We start from the raw sequence: 19093 nt of genomic DNA on the forward strand, positions 1-19093 counted from the left end.
TTGAATTGATAGTTGCTTTCATAAAATACTTTGAATATTATTTTCCACCCAATTGTTTATCAAAAGTCAAAGATGATTATGTAATATTATTAATACATTTAGGGGTTAACAGCACAGCATAATAATTTGTTTTGGGGAAAAAAATGTTAATGTCATTTTAAACGGACGTCGAAGGGACTGTGTTTTGGAAAAAATAACTGTTATTATCATAAGTAACATTGTGGACGACATTCTTATTATTGACTCGTTACTGAATGTGATCGGCAAAATGAATATTGTAAATAGTTTATCTATCGAACACCCTGCGATTGGTGGTAGTCTTTCTATAATTAAAACTTTTCAAAATATTTTCATTAATACGTACTAAGTCACGCTGATATTATGCTAATAAATTATTTGGTTTTTTATTATAATTTTTTTAATTTTTGGAAAATCTTTTAAAATAAAAAACCGTTTAAATTACAATATGTATAACCGTTGTCAAATGGTTTGTCAATAGTAATTGATTTTAACAGGTTGTTTTTGTAACAATAGAAAAATGCATTTCTATTCTGGTTAATGGTAACTTCACTGTATTGTGTCCATTAAAGTAAAATTTATTTTATAAAATCAATTATCAATACTCTTCAGCATTTTTACGAAACTCTTTGTTTATTATTAAGATGTATGTTTTTTTCAGTCAGTGTAAACAAAACTTACATGTAAAGTGGGGCAAAGACAACGTACGCGTATAATACATAACTACATATTTCAAATGTATGATTTTACATTAACATCCCTATGCCTGAATGACTATAATTTATATAGTTAAACAATCACAAGATCGTTTGAACGGTTTTGTAAATATAAAATATGTATATCACTACCATTGCATTTGCCTCGTGAGTTTTCTTATAAAGTAAGATAAAGACATTTTAGGGGGAAATGAAAAAAAAATATCAATTTTTAAACAAATCTTAATAGGGGAAAGGTGGTATGAACGAAACATTTTTTTTTAATAAACTACAAATTTAATGTTTATATTCAAAATAAATAAATACTTATCACTAGGTATGGAAGGCTCTTTAATCACGAAAAAAACTACTATCTTCTGAATAAATATAGCTCCTAAAATGTATTAAAAAAAAAAATATATTATTAAAATTTCTGTTGTGTCATAAGGTATTTACTAACAAAATTGATTTACTCAATCGTGTATATTATGCTAAAAATTATAATTTCATCAAAAATACTCAAACTTCCAGTTAGATAAAATATGTGTAGTACTTTCAAACCTTATCATGTCACCTCTGCATTGCGTCATTAAATAATTGGTGCCATATAATAAATTCAAGCTGTAAATTTGAATAGTTTTGATTTTATGGCGGGTGATCCTTCCAATACGTGTCTCCTTTATGCCACTTTCCCCCTAATATAAACTTACTTAATAAAACAGTATACCTACACTATTGTCACTATATTATAAATTCCAATATAATATAATGTAATGTGTAATTTTATACCGTACGTCGAATTTGTCCCAAAATATCAATTTGCGTACTGCAAATTTAAATGTAAAATATCTTTATACATATTAATTTAATTCTGATATTGATTTGTAATCATAACTATAAAAAACTGTGTTTGCTTAAGTTTTTACATACATTATTATTTTAAATAGTTATTGTTAAAATGCTGACAAGTATTGAACAGTCATACGTGTTATTTTACATGCAGTAATATTCACATTTCTTAATAATTTATTTGTAAGCGAAACGTATTTTAATTTTAATTTAATTATACCATACTATTATATTAATATATTACAAGTTGATGCTTAGAAATGTTTATGTGTTATTATCGTTTTGTAGGTTTTGGCCATAGCAAATAAATTGCCTGCCTAATAACTACTTGCATATCAATTCAGTTGAATATTTCTAAGATAGGTTAACTATGTTTTTAGTTTACCGGAATGTTTGACATTTTTCTCGATTGATAGAACACCAAAAACACTACATACTCAACCATAAACGAATAATCGTTAAAATAATAACTTTTACATGGCTTTTCGTGGTTAATTAAAAAGAATATTATTTTTTGCTTTATTAAAAATAATGATTTATTTATTTCTGTTATTTTATATTCTAACTAGTGCCAAATTAAATATTAAATAACCTTAAAACTTTATTTAAATGTATTTTCAGAATTTCAATCATAATTATTGTTATCAATAATTTTAAACATTAAAATTGTTTATAAAATGCTTTAAACTGGTTGTTTTAAAATATCAGTTGCATTAACTTAAAGCCTTAATAGTGACATCTATTTTTTTTATTTATTATTATTTGAATATAAAATACATTGAAAACTCTGTGTTGTGTTTACGACTGTTGTTATTCCAGCAGTAACCATAACAATGCAAAACTTATCACCTGCGCATGCTAGTTCAATCTGGTGTGCATATTTTCTTTTCAGTGCGCGCGCAGCTGCTTTATCCAGCCATGACTTAACGCGCCTGCACGAGAATAAGTCTGTAAATGCAGTGTTGCCGGATTTCACTGCTGATGTGTTATATTTTACATTCTGGAGTTATTTTACGAACTATTTTATGCCTCAATCATTCCGGTAGACTCTTGTTCCGTCTCTATTGCTGAGACTCAAATCTTATTCAAGTATTCTACGTAGCTTTAAGTTTATTTTATTGTATGAATTCCCTTATAAAGATCTGTCATAATAATCACCATGTATTAGGTCTTGTATCCTTCTCTATGCATATAACATATTACATTGTAAAGAAACTCGCGAATATATTAAATTTGTCGAGTTTCAAGTATGCAGAGTTGTATTCTTATGCCCGCTCCAATTTTCATTGGTATATTTTTCTTCGAACAAAATGAATATGACGGCATTATTGTCGTGTCGAAGTTTTGTAATTATTTTTTATTGTGTACATATGTACCTATATACACAACTGTTAATTTTAATGTGCATTATTATTGTATTATTACGATCATTAAATTTTTCCATTTAATATTTTAATCGTGCTGTTTTATTCAATTTCCTGCTCTATATCCCATTATTTATTTCCTTAAACCAACTTGGCGCGCTAAAAGTTTTCCACGGCACGCCAAAAAAATAAATTACCTTTATTTTTTTAATATTCTATAAAAAGATATTAAGATAGAAAAAGGAAGCAAAACATGGAAAAGCATGCCTGATACTTTTCTGTTAAACTAGCAATCTCGTTGTTGACCATTTATTCTTCCACTTACTCATGTGATAGTATGTTTTCTATATTGAATCATTTTTCAATTAAATTCATTTATTTTTAACATATTGTTGACATTACAAATTATAAGTTTAAGATGTTCACAACATGACATTTAGAAACAAAGAAACATAAAATAGTATTACATAAAAAAAGAGATAGACCAGTATAGAGATAGATAGTATGTTATTAAACAATAGAAATATGTACATTCAAAGTATTCATGTACATTCAAAGACTAGAAATGGATTGACAAAGAAAGATTCAGCGGCATGTATTAATTTTCAATCAACGACATTTATCAGCCAAAAAGTCTCGCAAATAACATGAAACAAAAATCCGCAAATAAAAATTGTTAATAAATATTTTTATATTTTCTAATTTTCTTTAGAATAGATGACGTCGCAGATAGTACTGTAGATAAAACAGTAGTCTGCATCACACCTGTGGCCAACTTCATTTTATTTCCTTCGTCTAGAGAGCTGGCTGTGTTACAATGACGTAAAATATACATAAAAATGAACCCTATCAGAAACTAACTCAATATAATAAACAGCGCTCAAAATTACTATTCCAGCTATTTAATAAACTATTCTACAGTATTTATATTAAATCAAATATTATTAGTCTAATGTTATTTTTATAAACTATGCCAATCGTAACCATCCTAGATCTTTAAATATTAACCTTTAATATACATACTATAATCATACTACAATCGCTGACAGGGCTCTAGCCTGGAGGCCCAGGCTCAGGAGGGGCTCGGCTTGGCGATTCGACTAGATAATTGAAATAAATGCATATCACAAATTTGCTCTAATAGTACAATACAATTTTTAATTGTGTATCAATACTCAACAACTCAATATTTCAAATGGATGTATTAGAATATACAAAAAAAAAACACATTAATTTTACCGCGTACAATATTTAGAAAACGCTACTGTAGAGCATCACACTGCCTTTATCCTTAACGACAGGTAAGGGAGCCCGCCAAAGATCTTAGCCTGGGGGCCCGCTTCAGGAGGTGAGGGCCATGATTATAATAATATATCATTACCTCCATTATAATTTAATAAATACATTATAAGTAAAATGCAAGTACGTAATAATTAAAAAAAATGGATCACTGATGACTAGGGAATCCAATCCCGAGCCAAAATTCGGATCCCGGGATTTCGGGATTACAATTTGACAATCCCGAGATCCCGGGACTGGTCCCGAAATTGGCATTTTTTCTATAGTTAATATAATTTTTTTATATTATTTACAAATAACATTGATAAAATCGGTCAAAAATAAATCTAGTATAATTTATACTATTTAAGACATTTTTATTGTTAAGATTGTGTACGTTCAATCTTGAAAATACATATGTTTAATGAAGTAAATAATATTGTAATATAAATAACAATTTGAATTTAAAACTTTTGCTGATTGCTGTTTCTGATAGCAGTGAATCGGTTAGCGAGATTTAAAATAGTAAAGCTAATCGTGGTGTGTGGCCTTTCCGCTTCATAAATCTAATTAGTCCGCCAAATATATGAGATCATGGTGGAATTACTTTGTTAAAAGTGCGAAGCATTGTTTTTTTCCAATCTTTCTCATTATTATTAATTTATGTGGAAAAATAAAATGAATCGGCAACTTACATATTATGGGTATAAATCAAACTTCATTCAAACTCATTTTATTACTAATTTTGTTCATTGTTATTAAAAGTATTTTTTCTGTTATATTTTCGTTTTTATTTTATTTTCCATAAAAAATGATAAAAAAATCAATCCTGAAATCTTCGGGATTATGTTTACCAATTCCGAGATTCATAGGTATCGAAAATAGCTTGGGATCGCGGGATCCCGGGATTGGAATCCCTACTCATGACATCAGCTATAAATCACGTGTCGGTATCCATTTCTGGGCGGACTCAGTAATAATTATGAAATTATTTGCAAGAATGAGAATTATTGGATCAGTATTTTAGACAAGAACCATCTCCATTAAAGTGACTCCAGTAAGATGAAGACAAGTGATGTATGATTCTGGAGTTTTTAAATGTATGTACATACTTCCTTATCAAGTGTATACAATATAGCGGATTTACCTATTCTTTGGATCTAAAATATGCTTATAATTTAATCACAATTTTAAGTGGTCACCTAAGCAACGCTTATCTGTTATTATGGTTAAAAAATTAAACGAACGGTAAGAGTTAAAAAATATAATAATGAAAAGATAATGTCTTAACTATTTTGATGTTACATTTATATGGTTCTATGCAGGGCTTTTTTGTAATGTAACGCGGTGGAACGGCGTTCCGGCACCTTTTTTCATGGTATTTTTAACGTTTCAAAAGCAATTAGACGAAACAATGTTTGCGCTTACATAGTACAAGTTAATTTTCCTGAATCATCTCATATGAAAATACAAAGGTATCTGAAAAACTATCGCATTTGATTATGCATTGAATATTATTATCATTTCTTCAAATGAACGTGAACGCGAATTTTCGCAAATTAATCTAATTAATTATTACCCAAATAAGAGCTTCGTTGAAGACCAAAACAATGTCTAGACTTTTGTTTATCATACTCATCGGACCACCTTTGACACTTTTTGGTCCTTCAAAATACGTTGATCGGTGGATCGGTGGTTACTCAGTGGAAGACATTCGGCCATAAACTCCTAACACTAGCAAAAGGAATCAAGACGATTTACCAGACGAAAATTGGACTGAACTTTGGAAATGACCATGGCCCCCACAAAGGGAGGACTGGCAGGGCTCTAGCCTGGGGAATTGACCAGATAAGTGAGATAAATGCACATCACATATTTGCTCTAATCGTAAAAAAAAATCGCCTGCGACGCTAATTTCCTTTAGGCGTATCAAAATTTTAAAATATGTATTGATACACTGAATACCCTTAATTTTACCTCGAACACTATTTAAAAAAAACGCTACTATAGAACGTCACACTGCCTTCAACCTTAGTGATAGGTAGGGGGCCCGCCAAAGATCCTGAACTGGAGGCCCGTTTCAGGATGTAGGCTATAGAAATCACTATATACTTTTATTCAAATATATGATGTTTTTACAATTTTATTTTTTACAACTTTAGTTGTTTATTTGTATATTATGTTTGTTTGTTTAATTTTTTATGCACTTCGTGGCATAGGAAAAGTTGCTTTAAATAATATTTGAATATAATTTTCTTAAGTAGGTACGAAGTTTGCCAAGAAGTGAGTTCCGGCACCTTTTTTTTTTAAAGCCCTGGTTCTATGTTCTATTAATACTTGTGTATTAATTCGGTGAAAATGACGTTTTAAAAATGGTACGCCTGTCGCATGCTTATGAAATACTGTTCGAGATTCGTCCAGATTACTAGCAAAAATAAAGGAATATATACATATGTTTGGAGCCTTGTTATTGATCCATATACAGATCCATATCCATCCATATCATCCATATCCATTCCAGTCACACTGAATTTGGCAATATATCCATGTAACATAACCTACTTGTTTGACATTTAAGTAGTTTCAAAATGGTGCATTATATCACAGCCTCGTAGCCTTTTATCTGTACAATATTTCGTATCTAAAGGACACTTTATTTCATTTATTAAGAGAGAAAGAAGGGTAGGGTAGATTTGCAGTGTTCACGAATCGGCTGGAGGGGGTGTGTAGAGTGGAAGTCATTTCGTTTTGGGGCCATTCGATTTTATCGCGCGGAATTTACGCCAATGACTTTCTGATGCTGGTATTCTATTCTCAGCAATTGTTGTGTTTACGCAAATATTCCCTTAGACTAAAACCCACTTGAGATTATCTGGGACACGTTGAATTTGTTTTTATCTCAGGCACTTTGGGTCTTTGTAATGATCTGCGAAATAAATGTGAGATTAAAACAGACAATATAAACTGTGTTCCGTAGTTTACTTCTTGCGTAAAATCAAACTCATCGTTTTCCTTGGTCCTCGGTTTTGAAACATTATTTTTATGAATTTTATTCCACGATATTATTTCAATTATTTAGCATATAAAAAATTCACATAGTCCGCAGATAATATCAAAAGGAGGAGAGGATGTATTCATTAAAAGGCTAATAATATGATATTCAAAATAAAATACTAACCAACAATAAATATACATATCTATGATAATACTCGTATTAATACTATCGCCCGAAGGTACTTGATGGAATTTGAATTCTAATGAATTTAAGTTTTGCACTATTCCATTTGAGTAGTTTTTTGCGACCCGAGTTTTGCCTTTCGGCATTTTCAGGCACTCACCTAAAAGCAAAATAAATACACACATATGTAGATAATAAATTTTTCCTCCACTTCATTGTATTGATTTGTCATATAGATTAGAGTTAATAGTTTTCGTTGTCAGTGTGTATTATTTGCCTTTTGGTGAGTGTACACAGTGCCGAAAGGCGAAACCTAGGTCGCAAAAAATGACTCAAATGGAATAGTACAAAACTTAAATCCATCAGAATATCTATGATAATTAATATAGTTTTTAGATAGCTATATTAAACGGGTTGACATCTAAATTAATTAGTGTTTGATTTTTTTGTAATTATGTACTCGTATTTCAAGCAACTTGGTCTACGAGGTTGTCGATAAGTACTTGTCATAGATGCACAGCAGTGGCGTTCGGTCCATGGATGTAGTAGTTGTGATGTCACCCCAAAAACAAGTACATTATTGTGATACTTTTATGTTTTCATGTAAGCTAAAATAATACGGACGTACTTACATTAACTTGTTATTTTTCACCCGCGTAGCATAGTGCAAGCACCACGCCGTACCATTTCTTCAGTTTAGCGCTATATCATAATAATATGCTTTTCTTTCCATGTCACTCTTATACCGAATACCTATCCATATCGTTTGGAGCTCATAATATCATGTACCAGTATATGAAGTGCTTTTTAGTGAGCACTAAGCATCGTTATAATTTATTCAATATTTTTGATTATCTTACTTGTACTCCGTCAAATACTAATAAACATAAATAAATATTTTTTTAAGTTATACTTCTTTAGGCGCGTTTGGAAAATCAAATCAGAGTGTATTCTTGGCGTGTGACACGAAAAAAATCGCACTCGATTCTAACCACTATGATAATCCAATCGTGACGATTATACAGTATTATATTATAGTTTATTCCGTTGCCCAGGCAACGAATTTATTATTATATGTACAAAGAATTGTTTCGTTGCCTAGGAAACGAATTTATTATTGTTGGCCATTTGCAATTCCAGACGTAAACAAACGATTAAACGTCAGATTGACATTTGGTAATTTAAAAATAAAAACAACGAGAAACCATTATATAATTTAGTAATATAAGTTAAAGCGTATAGAAATTAACCAACAGCGTTCCAATAAGCGATCCTTATTCTTGAGTGTGTAATTTAACAAGATAATTAAAAGCTAGTCAACGAATCTAGTTTATCTTTTTGACATTAGAATATTATTTAAGAATCAAATGTAATTTACAGAATATTGAGAACATAGTCGATAGGTATACCTACTCCATTTATCGTATTGATAGATTTTTGAGTTTTCAACGTGAGTAATTCTTATTTCTTTCCTCGACATTTCGGACTTGTTGTAGAGGCCGTTCTCAAGAGATATTATGTTATGATGAAGTGTATTGTAGGTGTATGAGTGCGGGAGCCGCGCTAAGAATATCAAAGTAAATCCGATATTGCTCAGAGTAATAATTATGCTGTGTCAGGTATTACGACCAGAGATACCGGATTTTGCTGACAGTGCCGAAGGCCATAACGTTTTTAACCATAGTCCATCATACCTGTTAATATTTTCATGGTTCTTATGGATTTTAATTGCATTTTTTACCAATCCATGATAAATATCCCTTATTCCGACCCAATATCTTGGTCTAGTAAAGCTCGGCTGGAGTGCTTTTAGCAGCCTGAATAATGTTTTAAAAAGTGACCTCCCACTGAGCCTAAACCGCAAAGTGTTCAACCAGTGTATGCTTCCCGTAATCTCATATGCGTGTGAAACATGAACCCTAAGTAAAAGAGAGATCCAGGAACTTATAGTAGCATAACGTGGTGTGGAGAGGTGCATACTGGGCATAACGCGAAAGTACAAAAAAAGGAATGAGTGGATAAGAAGACAGACAAGGGTTTCTGATGTACCTTATATAGTTCGCAACAAACCTCAAATGGAAATGGGCTGGACACATAGCTCGAAGAACTTGGACAAATTTAGTTATCCAATGGTATCCAAGGGGTACAAAATGTCCGTAAGGTAGACCTAGAGGCCGCTGTATCGATGACATGATAAAGTTATGCGGAAGTACGTGGCAACGCAACGCACAGGACTGAGAGAAGTGGAATCAACTTGGAGATGGCTTCATCCAGCAGTGGATAGATTGAGGCTGATGATGATGATCTTGATCTAGAAGTCAAATTTATGTCCTGTGTTTATCGAGTGCTTGGCAATTGCTGACATCGTGTAGTGTTTTAGTCAGTATGTTCTCTCGATAAGAAACAACTGTGAGCGTCTCAAACCTTCTCAACTTGGTAAACTTTCGACTTCGATCTCTTCGACTCTTTAATACTTACTTATGAAAAACATCAACATAAGTGAATTTTATATGATACAGAAAAAGAAGAATTTTGTAATAGAATTTATTTATTTATCAACACTTTATAAAAACAGTATTTGTATTAAAAATTTATATCATATACAAAAAACACATGGGTCCTATTTAAACAAAAAAAAAACTTTTAAACAAAATTGACAGTTTACTGAAAATATTACTAATACAACTAAGTGATAACGGTAGATTTTCTACATGACCAAACTTAATAAAAAAGGCTCAAAATAATAAATGAGTATTGGCGAAGTTACGATAAAATGTTAAGGACAATAGTGTTAATAAAAAAATAAAGAAATTTTCAAATAAAATAATTAGCTGACGAAAAAAAAATTAAGAAATCAAATGGAAATTTTTTAATCAATTTATATTAACCTGCATTTAATTTAAAATTAAAAATAGTTTTTTTTACGACAGAGCGACATTTTTTTTGTAATTTTTATTGTTCAAATATATTTTACTATTTTTACTAATGATCTTTAATGATTTTGAAGTGTACATTAAAATGTTATAATTATATAAGATTTATTAAAAAAAAAAACAGAGAATAGATCATTTATCACTACTTTAAAACAGGTGCCTCTCATTGTCAAGATATCATTTTTTCTTTATAAAAAATAGAAACTTTTAGAGTAGGTACCTAGAAGAAATATTTTTTTTTTTATATTGATGTATTTTTTATTGAGCTCTTCACACCATACAAAACTAATATGAAACACAAAGATGACTAGCAAAAAATATTGCGAATAGTTATGTTAGTGAATATAAAATGAGTTAATATAATATATATTTGTCTAAATATTTAAGGGATAAAAGTCCGCAGTCAGGTGTTTTAAGATTAAATAATAGTTTAATTATGTACTAACCTACATAATATTATTGAGTAGGTATTATTTAGTTCTAACACAAATTAGGAATAATTAATTTTGTAAATGGTAGATATATTTTTCTTTTAATTCATGGAAGACAATAATTACGCTGATCAAAAAGCATGAGGGTATTTAATTTTCAAATAGAAAAAAAAATGCTTTTACTTAAATACTAAAAAGTATAAAAGTATCATTTTATCTGTGAGGAAAATGTTGGCACCACAAAATACACAGGTATTTATTTTATATATTCTCAAAAGATGTTTGCAAAAGTCTCTAAAAGTCAAAAGAAATGTTATTATTAGAGTCGTATTCGTATAAAATTTAACTTAGCAAAACGAAGGTATTAGGAACTTTTGCTATTATTAATAAAAAGTCAGAATACTGGTTTTATAATAAAAGGCAAACGTGGTATATTTGATGTGATTTATGTTTTAATCTTGTCTCGTTCTCAACTTGTTACTGTTGTTATAATTGGGAAGTACAAATGTTGGATTAACCACTGGCGTCTTTAAATTGTATCGACGTTCTTATTTAAATATTTGTATAAAGTGATTTCTTCTCAGACAATAGTCTCATACGCCTCCATTGTAAGAATCGTCTTCACAAGATATCTAATATAAATTATTAATAATTCTTCCTTGTGATATCTTCATAAAATCTAAAACACCTGTACGCGATGGTTCTCTCTATCGCAGACTATGATATTTCCGTTGGACATTACTGCGATACCCTCAAGTCCCTTAAATTCTGCATCCCCTGATCCCCAGGACCCGAATGCTCTGAGGAAGGTTCCATCAGGATGGAAGATCTGGATGCGGTTGTTGCCAGAGTCAGCCACGCAGATGTAGCCCTGGTCGTCTACTGCTACACCCCTGGAAATAAAAATCACACATTTCAGAGCTGTGCTTACTTACATTAAATAATTAACATATTGAAAGAGCATGATTGTCGACAGGTTTCAAATACAAAACCACGAGGAGTCATAGGTTCAACAAGTAATATTAAAAATAGTTGTAAAATATATAGTAATTCGCACTTATTAATTCGTAAATGGAACATATCGATATTCAATGAAATTTGACTGAAAATATATATTGTGCATTCAATTGGCACTACTAATGACATATTATATTATATTATGTCATGGGGTAATAATGAACTGATGATTCCGACTTCATATAATATAGTTAACAGGGATACAAAAACCTATTATAGTTTTTTTTAAGACGCAGCCTAATGCTAACGGGAGAAGTTTGTTATTTGTATTAGAGATAATATTTTTTTAACTTTCTGAGATACGCAATTAGAATGAATATAATATTATGCCTCTTTATTTAATAAATGGAACGTTTATTTTTGAATAACATATTATATAGTGATGAAATGGCTATCGTAAAGCTTCATCATTAAGCCATCCTTACAGATTTCATATTAGTAAGGGTGTCCGGCAAGGCAACACTATCTCATCCAAATTATTCACCGCTACTATTAACGGCGAATACCTCAGACACCTGCGCTTTGCAGACGATATTATTACCGTTGCCAACGAACAGTTGACCTTCCAAACAGGATGCAGGAGCTTGCATATGAAAGCCGCAAAGTAGGTTTAAAGGTAAATGTCTCGAAGAAGAAAAATAGTGATTCTAAACTAAAAGTGATCCTCATCAATGACACTTACATTGAACGGATCAACAACTATGTCTATATTGGAAACAAATGTTAAATAGACGGTGACATGTATAATGAAATTGCTCTAATTATATCTTAAGCAAAACGTATTCAACGAATATGTGGTACTAGTGCTTACGTACTATGCATGTGAAATATGGACGCTTTATGGAAGAGTTTTCCAAAAATTACGAGTAGCACAACCTGGTATAGAAAAATGTATGTAGGGTATAACGCACATAGACTACAGTTGTAACCAATGGATAAGTGAGCAAACGTGATATGATACAAGTCGTGGAGGGCTGGACATATGCGCGGACAAATGCCGACATACAGTGGTATCAATGGTCACTAGACCACCATAAGACGCCCTAAAACCCGCTGGATATACGAATATAAAAACTACGGTGGATCTGCATACCTGCTAAGTCAATAATTAGAGAACGATAAAAGTGGAAAAAGTGTACGGTAGTGGGGTAGTGGGGGTCGAGCAGTGGGGATCAACCCCGGGTGATGATCGTCATGACGTCTATTTTTTTAGATTTACACGATATGTAAATTTTTCCAATATAGTTATGATTAATGTGATTTCAGTTGTGTCTTTATTGCGATTTAAAAATAAAATAATTACAAGATAAAGAGAACTTTTTATATACCACGTTTTTAAATTTTCTGTTGAATCATAATATAAACTTGACAATTCTATGTATTAATAATTTAGGACAAATAAGACAATTATTGTCAACAAATCATTTTTTTTCTATTTTGAAACAAACAAACAAACACATATAGAATACTGAAATGTCATTTTGATTTGCATTGTAACGCACGTAAATATTAATAATTTAGTTGCTAGGACCACTCCCTTAGCAACCAATAATAGTGGATTGGATTACGAATTTCTTCAGAAATAACTTTTCATACAATACAGAATTAACTGAAAATGAATTCAATTCTACTTAACTCTTTAGTGCCAGACCCAATTGCTCACGTTAGTGTCACCCGTGTCCATATGGACACGCAATTATTGTGGTACAGTTTACTTTGCCTAATTGTTATTTTAAAATAATAATTTGGTTTATAAACGTTAGTCAGTTGAAATAAGTACACTGCTTCAATTGTTTGTCATTTTAATGATCTAGCTGACATAATAAAATTAATATCAAGTGTCAAAGTGCCATTCATTTTATAATAAAAAAATGATGGACTTATGTTAAAGGTAACCGTGGTTTTCAGATTATATTGTTTCAAAGAATAATATTTCTGTCATTGAATGCATTATAAACGTGTTCAGTTTCATGATGTGTAATTACGAAATGGAATTACTTTTGTTTATGTGGTGTTATTGCATAATGAATTAATGCATGTCCATATGGACACGCGTGCCACTTAACACTACAAATTTAAATTATGATTTGTTATCAGTGTTATCACTATATTTTTTATAAAATTTATTATTCTCATTTTGTCAAATTATTTAGTTTCTGGGATATGTCTAAGATTGAAAAAAGAGAAATGCTGGTAAATAATGCATTGAATGCACTTTGTGACGCTAGTGATAATGATAATGTCGACGAATATAATATTATTATTTATCTCACCACCGACCAGATCATGCGGTTTTAACAGATGAGGATGGTGGTGGAACAATCGATAATTTAAATCATATACAATTAAAAGCAGATAAACAAGTGAAATCTAGGAATGCATGAATATAGATAGACCAATCTGATATTTTATACTGCAACTGGAGATTCTACACGCCATTACACCTAGCTGCACAAAATATCAATTTTTCGGGAAAAATGTGGAAAATAAGAACGCTGATGGATCTTGATAGGATGGATATTCAAAACTATGTATATCAAAATCAATGGTTCTAGCAGATATACGATATAATTTGTTAAATTATTGTATTCAAAAAAATAGAAAAAATCGACGCTGTGACTGATTTTTTTAAAGAAAAAGAAACATTTAGAATCAGAACGCAGTGAAGAAAATGCAATATAAGCTTGTGTGTAATGTGTATTGAAAACTATCATACTTTATAATAATTCTACTAATAAACCATACAATCCAAAAAAAAAAATTGATAACATAAGTGTCACGCGTGTCCATATGGACACGGCTATTATCTCAAAACTTAAAAACGTTATGAAAATTTTATTTTCACTATTCATTCTCTGTTATATTACAGATACATAAAAAATGTAAATAAAAATTTTTTAAAACAAATAAAAATTCATGTCACACCATCAACAAAATTGATGTGTCCATATGGATACCTGTGCCACTAATGAGTTGAAGATGGCTAAAGTAATAAAAGAATGCATTGTCGTCATGGTCTGATATATTCTAAAAGTTTTAAATGTCAAGCTAGTCGGGAAGTTAGTTAAAAATCGATTACAAGTTTTGTACTGGATAAACAACCATCGGAGAAACAAGAATACGTGCTATGAAAAACGTGGTAAAAATAGTGATATTTATAATAGTAATACAAATTATTATTTCCTGTCATGTCAGCTGCTTACAAAGAGGGTGTTTTAAAAGATACATAAACGCTTGTCTATAAGGAACAGGGATTACTCTGCGCTTTGCAGTACATTATAAATAATTTGCTAATATAAATTCGATAGACCCAACAAGGCAGTATCCAAGACAGGTGGCGAGGTACGACGCACGGCTATTAACCAGACCATCCCGTTAAAGGTAATCGTAAATTTACGCGTCGAAAACATGTCCCGAAGGAGTCAAAGGTATATCGTGCAAACCGAATTAAATCGATAACGCTTTACTCGGAGCTTAAAGCTCCAAGCATTAATTTCGTTGCGGAAGCTTTAAGATTTGGCGGATGTGAGGAAGAAGTACTGATTAACAATAATTATATTTAGCTATCTTAGAACAAAACAACACTACAATTATTACTGTTGATATAAACACTTTAATAGCGCCGATTGACAATAAATTATTCATGGAAAGATATTGTCTCCAATACTTTTACTTAGTTATGTTGCTTACAAGTAATAACATTTAATAGGCTTGTTAATTATATCAACACTTAAGAGTTTATACCTACTTACTTATTTACTGAATATTAATGTTTTCGTGATCTTTAAATTATTGTATTGTATGAAAAATAATACATAATAATATATTCACACTTAATATATAAACATATTCTGTGGCAGTGTGCATTTGCCATTGGTTTGTGTGCACTGTGCTTGAAGATCCCTAAAGGCGAAACTCGGGTCATAAAAATAACTTATATGGAATGGGTAGTACAAAACTTAAATCAATCTGGACAAAGTAATTACTTAATATCTACATATTGTATTTTAATCACTACAGTGAATATAATATGATATTGTTTAATCATTAATACTCATTACCGGTAAGATAAAATATAAATATCACATTTTTTTTTCAATCTATATCTAGATGACATTTATAATATAATATACCTAGTCCGTGGCAGCCTTCGTAGTATAATGTGTCAGTTACATGGTTCTCGTTCGGGGGCTCCGAATTTGATTCCCAGCGAAATCATAATATTATATTTTTGTTTTCTTTTTTTTAATCAGGGTGTTTTTGTGATTATTTCACTTTTATTATTGTAATACTATCACACAACAATCGGACTGCTGACCTACCCAATTAAATATATAATGTTGCTCGTTTTTTTATCAGTGACATAAAGAAAACAATCATTTTAATTGTCATTATTTTTTTATATATTATTAATTTAGAACCCAGAGAGGTATTTGCAAGTAGTTACTAAACATTGCATTTTTTAAAATTATTAATACACTGCATTTCCACCATTATACAACTAGACAGCTAACACCATTCAAGAAATGAATGATACAAGTACGGTAAACTGACTGTCTTGTACAAGAAATACAAATTAAAACAGAGCTTAGTGTTACAGCACATTTAGTTTAATCGAAAATGCCTTCGCCTCAATGTGGTGCTAACGTACGTGAATTAAAAGACCAAATCCGGATATCCGATTGCGTTGAAAGTCCTCAAACTGGCGCAACTCTGATGGAGGAAAGGGGAAATGAAGAAAATGTACAGCATTAGAGATACAGCGACTGTTTATGTTTTCTTTGTTCATGATTTACTCACTATTGAATTTGATAACTTGGATTATAAAATTCGATTAAACAATTAAAAATTAGTTCATTGAACCTTTATTGCTCAAAAAAGTAAAATTGAATAATATTTTTCTGAATGTATTTGATTTATTTTGAACAGTGAATTTCTTGTAAGCTGTTTAATTATTATTCATAATTTCAATAAATATTTTTCTTTCTTTTTAAATTGGTTAGTATAAATATATCAGTTATATTATATTTTCTTTAATAGTTAACAATATCCATTTGAAGTGGACAAAACAGTCCAGTTTAATTATAAAATTACAAGATAAAAAGAACTTTTTATATACAGCGTTTTTAAATTTTCTGTTGAATTATTATGCTCAATATGCTCAAACTTGTAGTTGATATGAAGTAAATAAAAAACAAACAAACAAATATAGAATACTGAAATGTCATTTTGATTTCCATAGTAATGCATATATCCAGGACCACCCACTTAGCAACCAATAATAGTGGATTGGATTACGGATTTCTTCCGAAATAACTTTTCATTCAAAACAGAATTAACTGAAAATGAATTCAATTCTACTTAAAGATAACTAAAAGTATTAAAAGAATGCATTGGCATCGTGTTTTGATATATTCGCAAAGTTTAAAATGTCTAGCTAGTCGGGAAATTAATTAAAAATCAATTTCAAGATTTGTACTCAATAAACAACCACCGGATAAATAAGAATACGAGCTAATAAAAACGTTGTAAAAAGTGGAAGTAGTTACTAAACATTGCGTTTTATTTAATTATTAAATTTTAAAAAAATGATCTTGAAATTTATGATCATTTTTAAATTCTGCGCGTGAATAATGCACAATGATAATGTTAAAGCTCCCTTGATATTTTATTATAATCCGGTAGATATTAGATTGCAAACCATCTACGTGCGCTGGTACTTGGCTCATATGAGGTACGGTTAATTTCAGTTTTAATACGCGGAAAGCCATGTATATTTTCAAAAGGGTAGGTATGTCATCCGACCACTGCAAATTTGGGGTTAAACTCTGCACCAACGTAATTGGAAAATAATAACGTGTTACCCCCTGGTGACTTTAAATTTCCGTCAGCATAATCCACTTTGCATAATTTTATACATTGTGATACTAATAATAAATTGTGGCAATGCTTGTCAAAGTTAAAATAAAATCATATATAGAGAATAGTCGTGCCAAGTGTAGGGATTGCAATACCGGTATCTAAAAACCGGTATTCAATTATTTATCAATACCGAAATACCGGTTTTAAAAATTAAAAATACCGATATTTTCGGTACTACGAAAGCATACACGTATGTGTTTTTTAAAAATGAATTTAAAGGTATTACCATATTATATTTTTTTTTTGCTGCTAAACGCAAATATATTCGACTGAAACCGACAAAAGTTGAATAATATTAAACAAAATGCCTCAAATATATACTTATATAAATGTCGCGATGAATTAACATATTTCGAAAAAGATCACATTCGTGTTCTAACGTTGATAGTACATCCAACAAACGTTGAATTTCATAGACATTTTTCTGTACACAGACTTACAGTATTTGTAAAATTTAGTAGTTCTAAAATATTATGATCTGTATAATATAGTTCCAAAGGTCAGTATAATAATGTAGTTTAGGTTGCTATAAAGTAGTGTTTTAAATTGATTTTAATTATTATATTTAATGATAGGAACTTTTATATTATATGTTTTGACGAATACCGGTTTTAATAGCGGTATTCAATAAGAAATACCGAAATACTGGTATTTAAATATTTTTAGATATTGCAATCCCTAGTTGAGTAGTCAATGTGTGGATTTATACGTTCGCACTGGTATATTTTCAATAAAAGCGATCGACATCAATGACACTAAAATTTTGTGGATCATTAACTACATCTATCTTAGACAATACATATTATGTTCAATAGTTATGATTTATGATAATTATGGTTTATAAGTTTTGCGTTCACTGAATTATTACATATGTCAATGTTCCGAATCCAAACACACGTGTCGCTAGATTTCAAAATCAGCCAAGTCTACCTATAGGTATTTTTGACTTTTTTGTGAATTGTTGAAGAACTACTACTTTCTAACATGTCTGTATTATCAAAATGTGGAACTTATTAATTTTAAATATTCCATAATCGAAATAATATAAACTTTCACCCTTGCACTTGTACTTGAGAAAACAAAAAGCTGTTTTTCTCCATTCGTCCATTATGGACTTATCTGATTTTGAAATCTAGCTACACAAATATCGAAAAATAACGTGTTGCCAAAACGGATGAAAGGGAAAATGACAATTTCATTCAACGAATGTATAACCACCGGAGAAATGCAATCGGACAGAGGTACCCAAGAGATTATAATCGACAACAGGGGCTATATTTTCAATGTTTGCTTCATTAAATACGATGCCCTAAATGTGTAAAGAGAATATCTAATAAACATGCATTTTGAAAAAGTTTGTTAAAATAACCTCCACATTATAGAGGGCGATATGTTCCACTTAGAAACG

At 30.5% G+C, this 19093-nt stretch overlaps 1 protein-coding gene across 5 annotated transcripts in view; it reads right to left on the reverse strand.

Moving 5' to 3' along the window:
* Positions 1–9922: 9922 nt before the first annotated feature.
* The window catches only part of tn (tripartite motif containing protein thin), a 201398-nt gene continuing 192227 nt past the window's right edge, over positions 9923–19093 (reverse strand). For all 5 annotated transcript variants that reach the window (XM_085944165.1, XM_085944162.1, XM_085944164.1 and 2 more), the window contains one exon: positions 9923–11639. In XM_085944165.1, coding sequence (XP_085800291.1) covers positions 11426–11639 — 214 coding nt within the window. In that variant the 3' untranslated portion in view covers positions 9923–11425. The remainder of the gene's footprint in view (positions 11640–19093) is intronic.

Source organism: Rhyacophila brunnea, unplaced genomic scaffold (genome assembly GCF_057557595.1).
Source record: "Rhyacophila brunnea isolate RB1 unplaced genomic scaffold, BYU_Rbru_1.0 scaffold_17, whole genome shotgun sequence".
Lineage (NCBI taxonomy): Eukaryota > Metazoa > Arthropoda > Insecta > Trichoptera > Rhyacophilidae > Rhyacophila > Rhyacophila brunnea.